This window comes from Perca fluviatilis, chromosome 9 (genome assembly GCF_010015445.1).
Source record: "Perca fluviatilis chromosome 9, GENO_Pfluv_1.0, whole genome shotgun sequence".
NCBI lineage: Eukaryota > Metazoa > Chordata > Actinopteri > Perciformes > Percidae > Perca > Perca fluviatilis.
Genome location: NC_053120.1, coordinates 26236713 through 26257551, shown reverse-complemented (window position 1 = coordinate 26257551; position 20839 = coordinate 26236713). Strand labels below are relative to the sequence as shown.

At 41.0% G+C, this 20839-nt stretch overlaps 2 protein-coding genes across 2 annotated transcripts; one reads left to right on the top strand and one right to left on the bottom strand.

Moving 5' to 3' along the window:
• Nucleotides 1-104: 104 nt before the first annotated feature.
• pias4a (protein inhibitor of activated STAT, 4a) lies at nucleotides 105-13256 on the bottom strand. Its single transcript, XM_039811431.1, has 11 exons — nucleotides 13148-13256; nucleotides 10813-11194; nucleotides 10608-10692; nucleotides 10460-10501; nucleotides 8830-8920; nucleotides 7478-7606; nucleotides 5655-5760; nucleotides 5392-5465; nucleotides 4932-5092; nucleotides 3725-3876; nucleotides 105-3591 (listed from the first exon to the last, which is right to left on the bottom strand). The coding sequence occupies exons 1-11, from the start codon at nucleotides 13172-13174 to the stop codon at nucleotides 3353-3355; spliced, it is 1488 nt and encodes a 495-aa protein (XP_039667365.1). The 5' UTR covers nucleotides 13175-13256; the 3' UTR covers nucleotides 105-3352.
• Nucleotides 13257-18043: 4787 nt separating this feature from the next.
• On the top strand, nucleotides 18044-20258 carry foxq2 (forkhead box Q2). Its single transcript, XM_039811430.1, has 2 exons — nucleotides 18044-18857; nucleotides 19604-20258. The coding sequence occupies exons 1-2, from the start codon at nucleotides 18384-18386 to the stop codon at nucleotides 19976-19978; spliced, it is 849 nt and encodes a 282-aa protein (XP_039667364.1). The 5' UTR covers nucleotides 18044-18383; the 3' UTR covers nucleotides 19979-20258.
• Nucleotides 20259-20839: the final 581 nt, after the last annotated feature.

Below are 20839 nucleotides of genomic sequence, written 5' to 3'. Positions count from 1 at the left end.
TATAAGCAAGTTAACATTTTGTCAAACCTTTAAAATATATGGAAATAAAAGCAGCTTTGTTTCATGGTTTACTCACTATTGTCAAAATAAAACAATGGCAGACATGTTTTTAAGAACTGATTTTAATTAATTCCACACATCAATAAACAGCTGTTAGAATACGATCATTTGAAATTTTACAGTTTTATCCTCAACAGGCATCAAATGTGTCCCCAGATCTGAGCATTTGGTACAGGACAGAACAATCTCAACCTCAACCTCAACCGGACCTCTGTGGCATCAGCTTCAGGTGCTGCTGCCCTCAACAGCTTCTTATTGTCGGTTTGCCTATAGTAACAACTGGAGGCGATTCAAGGCTTAATAAAATATTATTTAAATTTTATTGTCTTTTAATATGAACATATAAAAAAAACACAACAAACAAAACATTTACATCATGGATTGTAAGCCTCTGCCCATGCTACCGTATGCATTATTATAAGAAGAAAGATGCCACTACAAAAAGACCAGACCCTCAGCTCTCTCCAGCTCCCAAACAAGCTGCGAACGTGTCTGGCTCAGTTCCACAGAAGCAACCGGCACCGCCCTCTCATCTTTAACCATAAAAAGGAAAAGAAAAGTTTAGGAGATCCGTTCAAATAGGACATTCTATACCTATTAACAAATGAACAATGTGATTTTTGTTATATGTATAGCGCAGTTACTTACAAATACAAATTGCCTAGTTGAAGACAGGTATTAGAGTTCTGTACATTATTTTGTTTTAAGCGCCTTAGAGTCTGTCCCTGAAAAGGACATTCTTTATAACGTATAACGGGCAAAGTGCCCTCAATCAATTTTGTGTGGTTTATCAAACATGTTTCAACAGTATACTGATTCTGTAAACTATGTCAAAATGTCAAAAGGAGGAGAAAAATGGAAGACCAGATTTGACTCAACCTACCTTTTCAAATCATCAACCTTATCGAATAATGCACTTGCAACAGTGAGGCTCCGTATTGACGTATAAATGTCATTTATCTGTGCTTATGAGCAAGGAAAAGAACACCAGATTCTGTACTGATCAAACCATAACAAAAGGGATGATGAGAGAAGGAAACAAGCCCACACCCAATGTGTCTCACAGTGGAGCAGACAGACGCTTTTTTTTTTTTTTTGGAATCACACGCATGAGATGGTCGACGAGATCTGATCACATGGTCAGGGATCCTTGATTAATACTCACTACATGATGGTTTTAAAATAAATAAACCTTAAACTTGGGATGAAGTATCAGACGAAAAGTGCAAACAGCTCTAGCAACACAGCAACATCTTTTCTCATCTTCAAGCAAACCCTGATGGCCTTCCTGCAGACAAAACCTAAAGCCTGCACATGCAGCCCGAGTCTCCTTCTGAGGAGCAGCCATCACATACTGACAATACTAGGAATATTAGTTGTAAGCCTACAGCATGTTGCAATTAAAGTCCAATTCTATTCCAGCAAATAGATGTGACCTTATGTATATTGAAAAGAGGCCCGAGGGGATTGCTGGTTGAAGCAACTTGTTCCAGACAAAAACCATTTGTAATCCAATCAATGACTTTAAGCGTGGAAGGGTTGCACTTATTGGCACTTCATTAAGTTTTGTTGCGTCAGACAAGCTGAACCCACTGTAGCAAAGTACTCCGAATGGTGCTTTGACCCAGGTCGGCTTCATTTAGAGGAAAAGAAAAGGAGCATTCATCAAAAGCACAGCCATGAGCCCGGACCAATTATAACTCAACACTCAAACCACAGCAGCAGAGGTGTCCCGCTTTCTGCAAGCAATAGTTCTGTCTGTACACAACTACAGCCACATATTATGTAGACTACACACAACGGTTAAGAAAATGTGAAGCAATTCAATAAATATGGGAGGACAGAGGACATCAAAAAGTGGTTAAAAAAAAGAAAAGAAAAAGGATGACGGCACTTCTGATTACTATTCCATAACTTTTTTTTTTTGTTTTTTTTACCACAGATTTCATTCTGCTTCTGTCTATTTCTCCCACTGGAAAAACATCTAAGGAAATCCTCAATGTAGCTAAACACCATCCTTCAGACTGGGGTCTCATCTGCTGGCCAGCTCAGCCAGCCTTAAACAATGGGCTCCTATCTTCACCACTCAACGAAAAAGGCACCAAAATCTCACAACCATTTCCTGTCATTGAATTCCTAAAATAGATCTGCTTTGGCACAGCTGCCGCACAGTAATTTGGATGAGTTACGTCAATACACAATGCTGATATATCACTCCTAATAAATCCTGTTACTTGTAGCGCAATAACCGCGGTTGTTTTACAGAGGGGAAGCGTTCCACCCACAACCTTTTTGCATTTTGCCTAGTTAGCTTGGTTATCCACAAACTATCTCACCCTTTAACAAAGATTGTGTTGCTGCAGAGGGAACAGAGCTGCATGGAACGATGGAATTAAAAAACAAAAACATGTAGGAAAACAAAATCTCCAGTGTAAAATTGACTTCAGAAGGACAAATCAATTCTTGTCCTCCGCTTCTTTCTAAGCTACTCTCTGGTCAGTCTGCTAAGTTTTTATGACTGAGGTAGGTTCTCTTTAGCTAAGGACAAATATAAATGGAAAGCATCACACACTGAGGCCAGTATTGTGTTCTGCCCTTTCATAATAAAAAAAAAAAATTCCTGAAAAAACCCTTTCAAGCTTTGAATTAATTCTCTAAACAAACAAATAAACACAATGGGAGAGATTTTAATTTGCATCACACTCCAGATATCTCTGCCTTGTCCTCACCCAAATTTTGAATGCTCTTTTCCACTACTTGTTTTTGACCTTTTACCAAAAGCTACGGAGGAGCCTCCATTTTTAACTTGCCTGTTCATCACAAATGTGACAAAAATCAGAGACGCACAGATGGAACGCCCATGGCTAAAAGAGCCTGTAATTCCAAGTCAAATACAAACAGAGATGAGGTGGTAGAGAGGGAATAGTCTGGAGAGAGAGGGGGAAGGGTGGCGGTGGTGGTGGGGTGCCCGATCCATTCAGTCTCTTAAGTAGAGGCAGGACGGTACAGATATTCACTGCAAGGTGACGGTTGGCCAAAAAGAGAGTTGCGTCCAGTGGTGTACAGTACAAAGAGGAATCCTAATCACTCCAGATTGAAGATTCATTAACAGTGCATGTTTGAGTGTATGTCTGTTTTGACTGGATATAACCCGAGCTGCTAAAAGGCTCTGACGTTTGGGCATAAGGGAGGGTTGTTGCATCTAGTGGATTACTGTGTTCCTGTCCTTTTAGCCCCCTGCCTCTCTTGTCTCTGTGTGTGTGTCAGTCTGTGAGGGGACAGAGCTGTGGGGTCAGTAGGCAGTGACCAGGTCCTTGTCGTAGTTGTATCGGCCCCTCTTCGGGGCAGGACTGTCGGCGCTGTCCTCAGTGTCTTCACTGTCTCCTCCTGCCCCGCCCCCTTCCTCCTCAGAGGAGGAGTCAAGAGTCAGATCTACCACTGCACCTCCTCCCGGTGCCACAGCAGGTCCTCCTGCCATCCCCACGCTGGTGCTGCTGTGGGCCGGTGAATGACCGTTTGCCTCAGGAATGCCTGCAGACATTAAGGCCATTTTAAAATGGATTACAAAAAGATTTACACTAGCAAACTAACGCACGGGGTGGGGGGAAAAAAAGCACACACAAAAAAGGGCAAAGAGGCCAAATTGAAGGGGTTGGACACTTACATATATCAACAACAGGATACTCTGGTGTGTTGCTGCGTTCTCTTTCCCTGTCCCTCTCCTTGTCATCTCGGATGGGTCGCCAGGAGCCGTCAGTTAAGTACTCAATCTCCTCAATGTCCTCGCTCGTCTCTTTCAGAATCTCAGATAGTAGCCTGAAATGCACACACTGCTGGTTAGAGTCGCCTCAGTAAACAGATTTCATACCAGAAAAGGAACAGAATACTCCATTCAAACGTAGTTGCAGGAGCCTAGCAAAGGTCTGCATGAGTCAAATTTCATATTTTTTGTCCTTTTCTGCAGCCTGCAGATCATGTCCGTCATTCTAAATCATTCATTCTAAATCCTCAAACTACTTTGACACCATGATCTACCATGTTCTATAATCTTGACAATTTTCATTAAATAGCAAGATTGAGTCAAGTTACGTTCCATGAAGAAAATTCACAAAATAAGCTTAAACCCCTAGCAGTTTATTAGTGATCTAGTGAAAACCTAGAGAGGTGAATTAAAGAAAGGACTTTCACACCAGCTTAATTTAAGGAATGCAAAGTCAAAGTGTAACACAATGCTTTCAGTCTTTGTGTAAGTAAGGGAGTGTCTGTGAGAGTTGCTTAGAATTTGCAGGAAACTACATGCCCAAAGTGCTGTGGATAAAAGTATTTTATCATGAATTATTTTTTTTGTTCTACATTTTGCGCATATATATATATATATATAAAAATGTACATTTGTTGAGAGTACACATCACTGTAGTTGTCTTGAGAGTCACTTGCAGCAATGAGTACTGTATAAAAAATAAATAAAAATAAATGTTGGGTCCACTTGAGTCCCACGATTACATGGTTCTCTAAAACTACAGCCTTGTTACATTAAGTAGATCTTAGAGTCAGCAAACAAGCCAATTTACAGGATCAAAAATGTTGAAATATAACCTGACAGGATACAGATAACCACTCTCTAATGCCATGCAAAACATTCAAAGCTTTAAAACTGATAACAAAAAAGGGAGGTTGGTGCATGGTTCAGCTTGTATGAAGAGTCCTTAAAATACCCCAACATCTGTGCAGGTTGAATAATTTCCCCCAAGCTGGCTTCAACACACAGCACATAGCTAGAATTACGCAATAGTGTACATTTTTTGAATTTATTGAGGGGAAGATGGTGCTGCGGGGGTGGGACAAGTCAGAGCATGCTTCTGTCTTCTTACCCATCAATAGTGAGCAGCTCAAAGGGAGCAGGCTTGTCACAGACGGGGCAAGTCCATGTGGGCTTCTTCTCATTCATCTGCAGGAAGAAGACTGCGTCGAAACACTGGAGATGGGCACAAGTTAAAACTCGACATGGCACACCGAGCCGCATCTTCACCAACTGGGAAGGGGGAGAGGGAAGAAGCATGCTCAATTAATAAAGCTTCATAGAACAAACATTTATTTATTTAAAATTTTTTGTATGATACATACAAACACAATTGAAAAAGAATAACAACCCTCGCCCACCCCCCACCCTCTGTGGTCTCGAGGAAAGAAAAACAAATCAAACAAAAACAGGAATCATAGAACAAACATTTATGAAACTGGCCTTTGAGTCTGCAAAAGATCAGAAACAGAAACATGTCTAGGACAGTGAAGACTGACCTATCCACATCTTAACATGTCAGGTATACTCACTGGACAGATAAGAGAAACCCGGAGGCCTGTAGTCGCAATTTCACTCTCTGGGTCAAAACGTAGTTTGTCTTGAACTATAGATCAATGGCAGACAAAATATAACGTCATAACAGCTTATCAGACAAATATATTGTCATGTGAAATTAAACACGCAAAACAGTGCTAACAAAAGGTTTTCGTCAATGGCTTCTTCTTAGTGTAGTTTTCAATTTCAAAGTCCCATTTGCAAAATAATTTAGGCAGAGTACGAAGGTAATACTTACTGCGTTCACGACAGCGTTCTGCACTTTCAACAGAGCAGAGTTTGAGTTGGCTGAAGAGGTCTGCTGCAGTGAAAACCCTCACTAAATACACTGCCACCGAGTACCGCTGAAATCAGATTAACAGGCTGTGAGCATTTATTTCAAAAGGCTACCAATCTAAAATAGAGCATATACACTAAGTGAACCTCAAAGCCACTTAAAAAACAGAAACTTTAATACACAAGATTTATTATGGTACGGGAAATCTACTTGGTGAAGAAGAATTAAAAAGGCAAATCTACTCTCTTGAACCCTCCTGATTATATAACCATATTTAATGCAAGATAATATCCTCTTACATAATTTATGTGGGCCAACTACAAAAGTCACACATCTTAGGGAAACCAAACACAGCAAATTCTTTCTATTAATGAATGTTCAGTATCTCTGGGATATTTGTGCAAATGTGACTCGATGCTTAGCAAAAACCTTAGAATTTGATGGACTGAATTCCCCACACCCCCACTTGTGGGCCAACCACAAGGTTATGGACCTTGATGGACGGAGAAAGAGGATTGAGCTTAAATCAATTCAACATTGCTCCGGTGCAACACACTTCTAAAGGGCTGCTGTTGGTCTAAAACAGCAGTATTTTGATCATGTTGTAAATAAAAGGAGGCTGTTAAAATACTGTCCAAACCTTTGTGCCGGAACAGATCTGTAATGACACTCCTTTTCCCATGGACATCATATGTTTTGATGCAGGCTATATTTACTTAAAGCTATAGATCGCAGTTTCTGTCACCCCCATTAAGAATTCTAAGTAATAACACTGTCGACCATCCACATGACGCAAGCCTTCGGTGATCGCGCACCACCCCCCACTCCTCCTCCGTGAAGCTGCTAGTAGCGCTTAACCAGTCAAATCAAGGAGGACACGGAGGATTAAAAAAAAAAAAAAAAAACATAATGGACTCTTCAGAAGAGGTTATTGTCTTGTAAGTTTTATGTCCTATTCATCTCCAAAGCCAAACGCTGCTGTCGTCCTTTCTCAGCGGTGATGTAAAAACGCATCACTCGAGCTTCTGCATGTGAATGTCGCCGGACCACACCATTTTGTAAACATAGCCATAGGGAGAAATACAGAGTTTTTGTGGAGCCGATAGTCTGAATTAGCTTTGTATCAACTCATTTGGCAATGGCTTGAATGTAACAGACGTTCATTAATATAAAATAGTTGAGCAATATAGCTTTAACACAGAGCTATTCAACTGTCAGGCAACAGCTTACTGTAGGCTATGGTGATCGGAGGATTTCCAAAACTCTGTGATAAAGAAAACACTATTATCGCACAAGGAAAACGGCATACAAAAAGGCTTCTTATTAGGGCTGTACCGAATGTCACTCTGTTTTCCTTTACATTCAAAGTTTCTATGGATGTTTTCGAATGAAGCTTCAAATGTCATCATATTTAATGCCGCCAGAGCCCCAGCATTCGAATGTTGGTTTAAAACTTGAATTTCAACATTATGAAATAAGCTTTGATCTATTTCCTTACAGCCCTACTTCTTATTGTGTTTAATTTCAACTTTCATGTTGCTCATTCCTAATTGGTTTAGACGAGAGGTCTAAAGAAGAGGGTGCCAACAGGAGTAAGAGTGCATTCATCACCCAGTTGCTTATCTGGATCAAGACGCTAGTTAAAGTAGTTCAGCTCACGGCCCTCAGGAGCAACTGAATGGAACCCATGAAACAAAAGAAGAACTGCATGTACCAGCTTGCAATGGTGCCCCACCACGACCCTGAGCTACGCCAACATAAGTGGTTCAGCATCAGACTCTGACCTTGCCGAAGTTTCCCCAGGTGACGGTGACTCTGTTGGTGACATTGGAGAGATGCAACCAGGGAGTGATGTTAACAGGACGACAAGGGCGACGAGGCTCAACGCCAGGCTTGTTAGAAGGGTAATAGCCCTGTAAACACACAGACACACACAAAAAAAAGAATGATGTAAATTATCCAATGGATCATCTTAATAAAATTGTTTTAGAGTACTTTGTTGACATGACAGGCATCAGAATTCCATCTGAAGGGCTTAGATACAGTTTAAAAGACTAATTAGTTGTTGGGCTCTTGATGGGGTTAGTTGTACTGTCCCTTTTTGAACTGTGAAGCAAAACATTGGTAAAGTGAAAAGACAGAAGTGGTTTACTTGCAAAGACGTAAAATGAGCAAAACTTAAGGTGGAGCACTGAGCAAGTTGCACATGGATGTTAGATTACAGTCACTCATGCAGCGTATTTGTATTGTCATCGGTTTGTGCTTCTGTGTATTTATTTATTTACGTATATCTAAAGCCTACCAACCAAAAAGCCTCCTTTGTTAATTTTTGATAATACCCTGCTGTTACTAAATTGCACATTTCATGTCTAAACAATACAAGTTGTTAAGTTAGTAAGAGAACTGCAGAGACTCAGGAAAGCTCTTTTGACCTCAGCCCATGTTATGAGAACACCAACAATGGAACAGCAAACACTAGTCTTGGATGTTTTAGCTTCCCACCAGCACATGAACAGTTTGAACACCAAGACGGAGAGTTTCCTACTGACAACTTGCCAGCGAGTTGATGCCTTTAGGCTGGTGAACCCACCTGGTTATTAATTTGTCTTGCCTTATTCAACATCTAATTTGGCCCTGACCAGTCAGTAAATCTGCCAATGACACCTAAATTAGTGACTAATTGACTGTATTTAAAAACAAATGGAAGACAGGAATAGGGCTGGGCGATATGGAGAAAATCAGATATCGCGATATTCTTGTCCTAATACCTCGATGTCGATATTGTGGCGATATCATAGGGTTAACAATTGGTGCTTTAACAAAATATCTTCACAATGAGATTTAAGATATGTAATCTTCAGTAATGTAGATATAATGTCTGGGTAAAAAAAATAATACAACAGCTAGAGTAGTCTGGTAACACAGAAAAGTACATCACTACTGTAATGCAGCCTTTAAAACCAGGAAAAGACAACACTTAAGCCATTTACGATCTTACGATATCCAAAAGCTAAGACAATATCTAGTCTCATATCACGATATCAATATAATATCGATATATTGCCCAGCCCTAGACAGGAATGACTACTAACTCTAAAAAAGGTATGGCTCGTCTCAGAAAGGTCAATCAACTAACCGGCACATGACAGTAGGACTGGTTGACTTTGACAGCAATGTTGGGAGGATACTGGTCCTCCTGGACACCAATGGAGTCTGTGTAACAGAGTCTGCAACAGAGTGGGATACGAGAGAGAAAGGTTAGCATCATAAGAATGTCTGACCACTAGATCTGAATCTGTTTCAGCAGAGTTTTCCACAAGTGTCGTCTGCCAGCCAAACGGCTGACTGCTTATTTAAGTCCAGTCAGGCGGCTACTTTTTTTGCATACATTTTTTTTATTCTAATAAAATAGTTTAGATCAACAAGTTATTATTCGCTAAGCATGTATTTTTACGACCACTAGCCTCCTCTTTAAAACAATGCAAGCATGATGATGGAGAAACGTGCCCATGTGTCTGTATCAGTCCCACCCCCACATGTTCTACATAAGTGTGTGTGTGTGTGTGTGTGTGTGTGTGTGTGTGTGTGTGTGTGTGCGTGCGTGCGCTCAGCTGAGAGGTTGTGTCCTTTCACGTAGAGAGCGGAGAGTCGTCAGTGTTTGGAAAATATTAACAAAGTAACTGATGACAAAACCAATAAATGCAGATGAAACATCCTCATTTGATGGGCTACTTTGGAAAACACCAGTGGATGCAACTTGACAACTTTAAAGTACACATTAAAAAGTCGACTGAAAGCGGCGCATTTTCCATATATAGGCTACACAGATGTTTATGGGCTTCACGACTCAGTCCTTCCAGAAAAATGCGCAGTTTTTTGTGTGATTATTGTGGGCAAAAATCCTTGATTATGCAGCACGTTTTCTTAAAAAATGCGATGGAATATGCGGGATATTTATGCGATGAAATTGTGGGAACTTGCAAAAACTGCGGTTTGATGAAAAAGAGAGAGAGAAAAAAAAAAAGGGATTCCCCCAACACCCTGCTTTTCGATGATGTTCACGTCGCATAATTACGTCACTTCATAATGTTTCCATGGCAACAAGGGAAATGGCTGCTCTTGTGTGAAGTAAACGCAACTTTTTTTCAAATTTCTGCTAAGATATATGGGACTTTTTTGCAATGAAAATGCGGGGATTATGAAATCATGCAAGCCCCGCATGTTTTGCGCGGAAATCGGCAATTTATGCGGCGAAAGTGCTGCGTATTTGAAAAAATGCGGCCCCTGCATCAATATGCAGACTTTGGCTGATTATGCATTGAATTATGCAATCGCATAATCACGTTTTTCTGGAGGGACTGATGACTCAACGAATGAATGATCTTCATTCATATTGCGGTTTTTACAGAAGAGCCATCTCTAAGACGCATTGCAAACAAACTAAAACATGCAATGTTGTCAAAGTAACAGGCCTATGTTATATAAGGAAAATGTAGGCTATGCCTCAGCCTCAAACTTAATTTTGGTTTAAAATATCCTAGAGTACTTCTGCATGTTTTGCCATTGACCAATTATGCAAACTAATGATGCCCCAAATCAAGTTTAAAGAATAAAATATGATGTAATAGAACTTCCTGCAGTAAAATATATAAATGGCATTATAACGTGTAAGATTACCAGCACAGTCATTGGCAGAACCAGCACCTTCCAAGTAAAAGGAGAGTGAAATATCTATTATGTTCAAATGGGAATTAGTGGGAACTTACCTAAGAACCACTTGGATTGATCGGATTCCTGGACGAAGCTCACTTAAAAAAGAAAAAGATGAAATTGAAATGAGGATTAGTTACAGAGTTTGTAAATTGAGCTAATGTTATCCAAGCAGATCTGGGGAGAAAGTTAGGATTTCCTTACCTTGCATTTCTGATCTGGTCTGCTTGGTTCGGTGTTAACTCAAATATGCATTGACTGTCCTGCAGTTTCTCACTGTTCACGTCAACTGTAAAAATGTATATAGACAACCCATCATAAGAACAGCACAGTATGTGGAGATAACATTTCTACTAAACAAATGATTACAATTACAAGGATACAGAAACTTCAAACTATATACACTTACTTAGCTCTGTTGGAGGCAACAGTGTCTCCAAAGTTTGGTAGAAGGGCAGCGGCACCAGCTTGACCTCTGCTGCAGGTGTGGGGATCGGTTTGGAAATCCCGTTGAGGTAGTCTGCGCCCTGAGAGGTGGCAGTGGGGGAGGAGCTGAGGGATGAGTAGGCAACTGGGATGCCCTCTGGACGCCGCGCTGCAAGCCAGCCAGATGTTTTGGGAAAGCGCGACTCGTAGAGCTGCCTGACGTTCTTCAGAAGCTCCGGGCTGTATTCGGTCTGCACTAGCCTCAGCGCACGCCCCACCAGGTCCTGTTTCAGCCCACTTTTGCTGCGGCCCATTGAGGCCAGCAGCGTCTGCAGGTCTGAGACCCGGAAACTTTTGACCATGTTCTAGAGGGAGGACAAGACAAAAATCATGAGAAACACGATACAGGGACAATGACGTCTGTAAACGGGGAAGGTATGAGGGACAATGCCATGAATTTACAAATACAGACTAAAGTTTTAGAGCCAAGTCCCCATTCAGGGCATATTGATACTTGTTTTAAATGCAGAACCACTTACTTCCACAATGCTAATGGTTTTTGAGTTCTTCTACTTCTGAGTTTTTTGAGCATTGTTTTTCTGAAGTTATTCACAGTTTGATTTTCTAAGTGTAACCTTTGTAACCCAAGGTGGAAAATACATTCCAGTAGAACAGTGTTAACATTCTGTGAATTGCTCCAGTAATGTATCAAGTTATTAAACATTGTTTCTTGTGAAAATTCCTGCCTAAACACACTCGCTAACTTTTGCCCATGGCAGGCTCCACACAATTATTTTATAATTAACTTATACAGCATTTAACATGACATAACAGTGTCTCAAACTATTTGATTCCTACTAAAATTAGCTTTCGGCCTTAGTCACTTTAATCCTCCAGAGGCTTGAACCTGCCTTGTAATTAGGAGTCACATTGCTCCTTGTTCTGACCACTTGCATTATGGCCTACTCATTTTCATCAGTCTTAAAAATAATTGTGGTACCATTAAACAAACCCTGAATCTGCAACAAAAGTTCAAAAGTATGACCATCTCTGCATTTCACTGTAATACATACACTACACGGCGAACCAACACACGACACAACGCACGAAGCCGGGCGCACATCCTGGTGGGGATGAAGAGGGATCACACACAAAAAAGTGGTAAAACCTATAAATTGGATCTTTATTATAAAAAGAGACCGGTATAGTTTGCCTTGCACAGTGATTACATGTATACCAAGTCTGTTTACAGTCCCACGGAGGTAGAATATGCCTTAAAACTAACCAACGTCTAACATCAATCAATTCCCAAGTATTCACTGTTAAATATTATTTGCATTTAGTGTTGGTTGTTTACGGGTGAAGTCGTTTGTGTAGCAATGACAACCACACTTTGAACGGAAGACAAACCATACCAAGCACAGATGTTTAGTCCTTGAATCAACTTAAGAGTGTTTTTAGCGCAATCAAATGCTAATCAAACGTTTGTCACAAAGGCTTAATTTACTTTAATGTGTGCACTACTTAAATAATAAGTGGCGTCGGTTATCTCAAAACAGGCCACTTAAGACAAAACCTACAGCCTGCATGCGCATTTTGTATTTATAAAGTAGCAGCAACGTAGAGTATGTGAACCTAGGACACATCATGGAATGTTGTTGTTACTGGAAAGACCTGAGCCGTATAACGAGCTTTAGCTTTGTCTGACATCGTTGAGATGTGCATCAGTGGCACAGCTGCTTTGTGTCTAGATGAACGTTAAATGAGCACAATAACGCGGCTGTCCAGGCTAGTGATGGCCATACTGTGCAAAATGCAGCCATAAAGTCAATGTCTTCAGCCTCACTTGAACAATACAGCCTGCGATGTTCGGCTGGCTAGCTTCTCTACAGACTGGGCTTTCAGAAAACGTTATTCAATCATCAACTGGACATTTTGACAGGTGCACAGCTTCATAAACGAACCGGGTACCTACAGACATACATCATTATAAGCCAAATAATGCCCAATAGTAGCGCGCCGAGAAGAATGCTAGCAGCGTTTTTATGGTCACATCATTTATTTCGGTGTCTTCCTTTAGAGCCAGCGTGATGCTAGCTAAACCAACGCACTTGCTTAGTTAACATTACCTAGCAGCCTAGCTACGTTAGCAACACAGGCTAGTTCGTTTGGTTGTGAATGTATTACGCTACAATTCTTGGAGGAAAACTCTTAAATACATTCATACAAAGTCCCCAGTATCCCCACGACCGAGGTGAGTTTCAAACCACACTAACGCGCCAGTTCCATCAAACCAAAGCTAGCCGAGCTCTACTTGCCATCGCTTCCACCAGTTCGGCCGCCATCTTCGTGCAGCGGTACCGCGAGAGTCAGAGACGAAGGGTAGTCTCTCACCAATGAAACGCAGAGCCTGCTTTGATAGACTGGTATCCTCAGCCAATCACAGTGCTGCTTTAACCAGAGCCCGAAGAGCTATATACAAAGTGGGCGGGACGACCTTGTTTTAAAGTTACAGTGCAACTTTTTAAAAACACTAAGAGACAGGTCTCTTTTCGAAAATAGGCCTCAGTGTCCATTAATGATACCACGTGTCGAATCATTTTGATACCCATGATATTTCTTTTTTATAGTATCGAGATATCTTGAAATTGTGTCTTAAAATCTGTTTAAATTCAACGTTGATGTAAAGCATGGGGTGACATGTGGACCGGGTCGCATGGTCTGTTCCAATCCCGTCCGAGCAAAATACTCCGTTTCAGGTTCTGCGTCAAGCCGTGAGTTGTGGAGTTAATGCTTTGTCTAAGGTATGTTCATAATTGAATTAAAATGAGTAACTAACGAAATACACTTCGACGTCAAAGTATAGACCCTGACCAAAACACAAATACTATGTTGGGTCACGCTTTTAGCAAAATGGAAATAAGTGTGCTAAGGAACAAATGTATACTCCCTCTGGTGATCCAGCCCTGCTTTTCCAGGGGCTCCTCATATGTGGCAAACGGTGGCAAATAATAGCCTCATCAAAACACAAAAATCTATTAAAGGAATTGCAGTATTATGTAATAAAATGGTGTGGTTTGTTTTGGCTTTACTTGGGATGTGAAACGTCAATAAAACAACGTTGTGTACACAAAGGGCAGCTGATTTTTCCACTGCACTTCTTGATGGAAAAGGTTGTTTATTATGATTTATAAATAAAATATATAGGATAGACAGGATTTAGTTGTTTTCAAACACCTGTCTAAAGTTAGTTCACAAATGCAGACCCAAGTTTTTTAAATAGTTTCATATTTTGTAATAACTGTATTGGACACTGGAGTTGATGTAGTTAATTACAATGCAAAAGCTTGCTAATATAAAGGCAGCATGGTGCTCTCTGCTGTGTGTGTGTGTGTGTGTGTGTGTGTGTGTGTGTGTGTGTGTGTGTGTGTGTGTGTGTGTGCGCGTGTGTGTGCGCGTGTGTGTGTGTAACATGTTTCATTATTTAAACAGAAGAGGGCAATATAGTCCATGATTTGACTTTTGTCTTTTAATTAATTCTCTCACTAAAACTACAGCATAAAGCATATATACTTTGCTCTTATCTGCACTAATGTGATGGCTGAGGTATAATGGTGTGGACAATATTATTATTATTATTATTATTATTATTATACCCTAATGTTGGGGAGTGTCATGCACATAAACACTGTTAAAACTAGACCTTATTTGTTTTAGATCCCAGAGACTTATAGATAGGCTATATAAAACATGGAAATAATGGACATTGATAATTTCCCAATTGATGTAACACTCTAAATGTAAAAATCACATTTTGTATTTAAATATTTCATAAACACAGTTTCACTGAAGCACTACAAAAGCAGATACAGAATATGAATGCTATAATTAAAACATTATAAAATGTTTTATATGACTTTGATCTTACTTATAAGAAACGTAAAGGCACAGTTTGAGTACATGAAGATTCAAGTGGTTAAAAAATAAAACCATAAATTCTTCATTGGCATTAAAACATCACAATTAAAGCACAAATGATAACATTTAAGAAGTAAAGTAGGCTAAACACAGAGAAAAAGTCAGTAATAGAGTCCTAACACATAATTAGAGAGGACTATTCAATAACTGTTCTTTCAAATTGAGGTAAATGTACATTCTGAGAAATAAACCATAATGAGCAAGTCAAATATACATTACACAAGTAAAGATTGCAATACAATACAATACACTGTAGTAGATTAGAGGCCTCTCAATTTTAAACTTTCAATTTGGATCTTAAAAGATATCTAAGATTATATTTGTTGAACTCACTCACAAGCAGTAAAACCATATCAATTAGCCTACATACTGTTTTGTATGTGAAAAAAACGTTTCCCATGGCTAATAACAAAGACGTCTCTTTTATAATAATAGTTTGTAAGAATTGGAATAAAGGTAACTGACACAAATAAAAAACAGGTCATGTCAACAACAGGAAAAATTTGTTTCAGTCATCCATTTTACTGTTCTGTTACCTGTCAGTGTCTAGCCAGTACATTTGTGCCCTTTCCAGAAAAGGAGACTCAAGTGTGTTTTCTCTCCAAAAAATTGAACTTCACCCATTAAAGCACATGTCAAACTCAAGGCCCGCGGGCTAAATCCGGCCCCTCGCAAATTTTAAACCGGCCCGCAATCAATTTAGGTTCACAATAGATTTTGGCCCGTCTATATGCGCGCCAAATCAAAAAGACGGGGAAACTCAAACTGTAATTATGTGACACTCAAAACAGAATTTGGCAGATGTGCCGACTTTGAGACTCAGAAATTCCCACACAACCAGTGAGTTTGCATATTCAGGCCTGTGAAACAGATTGTTATAAAAAAAAAAAAAAATGAATCATTGTTTTGCTTGATTTGCTAAACCCTATGATGGCTAACTTTTTTGCTGACTGTGGGCCCTATCTTGCACCCGGCGCAGCGCAGTGCAAAGGTTGACCCAAGTGTCTTTGCTAGTTTAAGACTGACGCAGTTGTCAATTTCTCGTCCAGTGCCCGCGTCGTTTAAATAGCAAATGCACCTGCGCCCATCTGTGCGCCCATGGGCGTGCTGGTCTTACAGGAAGGTGTGTTTAGGTGCATTCTTGACGTATTGCTATCTTGAGGCAGCGGAGAGTGATCGCACCATTGACAAACAAAAACATGGTCTAAGTCAATAACGCAGCATTTCATTGTTATTTTAACAGCGCAAATATTTTAGGCTCATGCACAGCGCGCACACACTATGCTTGTTACACACACAGGGACACACAGCAGCACACGCACATGCAAAAGATAAAAAATAAAAATATTACAATGTGAAATAGTTTTGGTGGCATAGTGCTCGTGCCATATATGAGCAGATCAGTTTCTCCTTCCTGCTTAGCAAATCCTCCATCACAATAGCAAGGTCCAAACGCCCCTGGGTGTTAAAGGGAATGGGAGCTGACACTCTGATTGGTTTATTACATGTTATGCCCAAAACACGCCTGTGAATGAATGAAGACACTAAGTACAACCCTTTTGAACCATGCGCCTCGCTCATTGACCCTTTTTTCCACCGTTAAACTAGCAAAAGTGAATTGGTGTCAAAGGTGTGTGGCCCATGATGCGATTCTCATTTCCCAATGTGGCCCTTAGTGAAGTTGAGTTTGACACCCCTGCATTAAAGGGATAGTTCAGATTTATTGTGTGACTAACCCTTTAAAACACCAAAGTCACACAATAACACTAACTAACTAACCGGTCAAGGCATTGTAGACCAGCAACTCCCTTGTACAACTACTGTTTTTGTCAACGGAGTCTGGTGGCTTTGAAGAGAGCATAGATAATGGTTTCAGTTCCCCATTAGAATGTATGGTGAATGCATAAAGCCTGACGGCAATGTAAAGCAGTGAAAACATATTCTAAATATAGTGTACACTTAAAACAACATTGCGTAACTATTTTACTTTAAAATTTCAATTCTATTTTATTTATAGTGTCAAATCATAACAATAGTTATCTCGCGACACTTTACAGGAGTAGGTCTACACCACTCTCTATGATTTAGAGACCCAACAATTCCCCCCAAGAGCAAGCATTGGTGCGACAGTAGTGAGGAAAATCTTGCTTTTAACAGGCAGAAACCTCAGGCAGACCCTGACTCTTGGTGGGTCGGCCATCTGCTGCTGCCTGTTGGGACACAGAGACACAGATACAGATATACAGAAATATAATTTATAATATGTATTGCAGTTCGCATGATGGACAGTGGTAATTAAAGTGACAATAAAAATCCTTTTGATGCTGACTTGTAATAGGGAGAATTGTGCTTCTGTCATTCCAACTGCTCGCCCAGATTGCCTGTTCTTACACTATGTAACTTTGGAGAGCGGGTCGGATCTCCCGGGGAAAGTGCGTAACGCTGTATGCCACGACCATTGATTTTGTTGAAACCGGATCATATTTTGTGTATAAAATGTTTTCTGGTTTTCTCTCTGATGTCCTCCGGCTGCTCTGCCTTGACTCTCAGTGATCTACAGAGTTGCCTGTTGGACAGAAAGCTTTATTTGTTGCTAAAGTAACGTCAATGCTAACCGCCCACTGCTGCTAACTGCAACTGCCGTCAGCTAGTTAGCTCAGTTAGCCGCGCTGCCGAGACTGGGAGCTCAGAGTACTAGGGGAGTGTTTTGTGTTGAGTGTTTACGCTGCTATACAGGAGCTTTGGAAAGCTAGAAGGGTCGTGCCTGCTTTTCCAAACTGGGGGTTATGCCGACCGCCATCTACTACACTGACTATGGATAAGTACCTCATACAACCCCACTTCAAAACATCCAAACTATCCCTTTAATTACTGCTCTATGGTAATTGAAGTAATTCTTTGGACAGCATCCTCATGGACAAAACAACGTTAACAGGATAACACTGGTATCTAAAAGGCCTTTGATTCTACAGCATCCATCCTCTGCACACCATGTCTTACTAAATCTTGAGTGTTTAATCTCCCGTAATTACAAAGATTTGCTTGGGTTAATAAAAATAATCCGCCTCAATTGAGACCCCCTACCTGGACCTCCCCTGTGCCTTCTTTACCCCTTTCTGTGAGGGATAAATTCACAGTCATATAAATAGAGACACCTTCACAACCGTGAAGCACAACTCTTCGAGTCAGGAGCAAAAAGGCTGTTGGATATTGAGAAAGTGTCTTTGATCGTCAGGTTTATCAGAGAGGGGAAATAATTTAATTAGAATTTGTTGCTTAACAAAGTAGCCGTATTTATTTATAGACTGACGTCATTTCCACAGGTTGAGATTGTGTCGCTCGTGAGCGCGTCGAGGTTAACAACAGTTGAGAGGCTCATCTTTATCTGTGATCTTGTCAACAGAAAGACTTCAGCGGGAGAAGCGAGGGGCATTGAGGCGTTCAGTTTATGAAGGGTCCTGCACTTTTAAAGGGAATAGCCATGCAGTGAAACTCATACACAAAAAAGGGACTTTTTGGGAGAGAGACTTTTCACTTATCACCTGATACTTGTTTAACAGGTATCTTAATTCAGAGATGACAATGGAAGACAGAAGCAGCCGCACCGGCGGTAGAGAAAGGCTGGGACTGAGCTTCACTATTGACTACCTTCTGTTCAATAAGGGAGTCAAAGGTTCTAAAGAGGAAGCGACAGGAAGTCGTACAGCAGAGCAGACGGCGAACAACATGCTAAATCATCAGAATCTTAAACCCGAAGAGGTGGGGATTCGCTCAGAGAGACAGGAGAAGTGGCTACAGAGGTCAGAGGCAGAGACCAAAGAAAAGAAAGTCAAAGAAGAGGAGGGGGATGAAGAGCAACAAGAGGAGGGGGAGGAGGAAGTGACCACCACCACATCTAACAACGGCAGTCCAGAGAAGTCTGCGGACAAACCCAACCAGTCGTACATAGCGCTCATCTCCAAGGCAATCCTGGCGTCAGAGCAGAAGAAACTGCTGCTATGTGACATCTACCAGTGGATCATGGACCACTACCCTTACTTCAAGAGTAAGGTATGTTCACATCAGTGGTCTTGTGTTATTCTATTTACCTGGCAGGCAGATTACACGGCACTGTATGAAGACAGTAGTTGTAGTTGTGGAGGAACTTATGGAAGGTCAAACTGGGCGATAATGTGAAACTACGATACGGGATCTCTGTCTGTGGGACGATTTTGAAATGAATCATGCTGTGTTGCTTTGTTGACTTGTCGCAGCTGCTGGTAAGGTGATCACGAGACAGATATCGAGAACGCGTGTTTGCCCAAAGCCTTCCGCGTGTTTCATTCGGTTGCTAAAAAATAACATGGCTGCCATTTTCACAAGTGAAGCGACCTACTTGGCACAGGTAATCTGTCGGAGTGGTTAGGCAATTAGGTGCTCGCAGGGACACTTGATGATCTTCTTGTTGGCAAATTTACAAATAAAGTAATCCTGTTGCTAGGTTGCAAACCGCCTCTGCCTTTACCAAGTGCAACAACAGATTGGACGCTGCCTAGTGGATTAAAGTCGATCACAGGTTTGATGTGCTAAAAAGGTAACTGAGGGTGTTGTGTCTTACTGCGATCATATACAGTCTTCACACGCTATGGCGCATCCTGCCAACAACAGGACAAGGTGACATCCTAGGCAGGATCAGTGATGCTTAATAGTCACCTATGTTAATTTTCAATTGGGGACGCCCATTATTTAACTCTTACTTTGGTTTCAGGTTTGTTTTTTTGCCTAATCATATTTCTTTTCTCTCGTTGCTCCAACAGGATAAAAACTGGAGGAACAGCGTGCGTCACAACTTGTCCCTGAATGATTGCTTCATCAAAGCAGGCCGCAGTGACAACGGCAAAGGTCACTTCTGGGCAATTCACCCAACAAACTACCAGGACTTTTCTAACGGGGACTACCACTGCCGAAGGCCGCGGCGGAGGGTACGCAGGGTGGCAGGACAGCTTCCCCTTCCCTCCCTTAGCCCCACCTACCACCCTGCCCTCGCCCGGCCCCACAGAACCACCTACTGGTGCTGCCCTCAAGCCCAAACACTCCCCCTGTCCTGCTTGGCACCCAGACTCTACTGGCCATGGTCCAGCATGCAGCCACAAGTGGGGTTCCACCCGGTCCTGCATGCCTCCGTACCCTGAGAGTTAATAGTTTATACTCTACTCACAGTTTGGCCCTGAATTACTGATGGGTGAACGAGATATTTTAGTCTTATTTACTAATCAATACGTCATTAGGTGATGTTGAAATTGAAGTGGACAATTTTACATTATATTCTGCAAACTAAAGTGATTTTAGTGTGTTCATTGATTAAATGTATGAATTGTATGGAGCTACTGCACTTATTTCAATTGTGTTCTGAATGTTTTTAGAAGAACAAAAACACAATGTTTTGTTCTCATTAAATTATATTGAATTCAACACCTTATTCACTCAGTTGTGATTTGTGTGTGTGTGTGTGTGTGCGTGTGTGCACTAAAAGTGAGCCCAATGCTAAAATACCACCCGGTGTTAGATGCTAATTAGTCAAAGCTGTCGGGATGCAAAATCTTCTACCTTAAGAGACTAAAATCAGGCTTTCCAAAGCCGACTCCCAAGGATATGCGGCCCGATAATCTGAGCAATCCCAAATAGTTTCAAGAAATAGGAAGCTTATCACACAGTGTAATCCATAACCACTGCTGCAGAAAGAGGGGGGCCACGGGAAGTCAGGGATGAAGGAAGCAGAGGAAAGGGAAGGAAGCAGGGAGAGAGGGAGGGGAGGGTATTTATTGGAGAGGTGGGAAGGCTTTTTTAGGGACTCTGTATTTGCTAAGAAGGAGAACCAGTCGAGGCAGAAACATAGAGCAACTGAAATAATGAAAGATAAATTGAAGTTGAACACAAAGTCACTGACAAAATGAATACAGTAAATGACAGAAGCCACATATCATAAAGGGACACCCTAAAAAGAATAACTGAAAGCAGGAACAGTTCAGTGATCAGATGACTCCAAAATACTG

Coding starts and splice junctions, on each gene's coding strand:
- pias4a (XM_039811431.1), bottom strand. CDS start 13,174: ATGGCGGCCGAACTGGTGGAAGCGATG. Junction 10,502..10,607: donor GACCAGATCAGAAATGCAAG/GTAAGGAAATCC, acceptor TTCTTTTTTAAG/TGAGCTTCGTCCAGGAATCC. Junction 5,761..7,477: donor CCTGGGGAAACTTCGGCAAG/GTCAGAGTCTGA, acceptor ATCTGATTTCAG/CGGTACTCGGTGGCAGTGTA.
- foxq2 (XM_039811430.1), top strand. CDS start 18,384: ATGACAATGGAAGACAGAAGCAGCCGCACCGGCGGTAGAGAAAGGCTG. Junction 18,858..19,603: donor ACCCTTACTTCAAGAGTAAG/GTATGTTCACAT, acceptor TTGCTCCAACAG/GATAAAAACTGGAGGAACAG.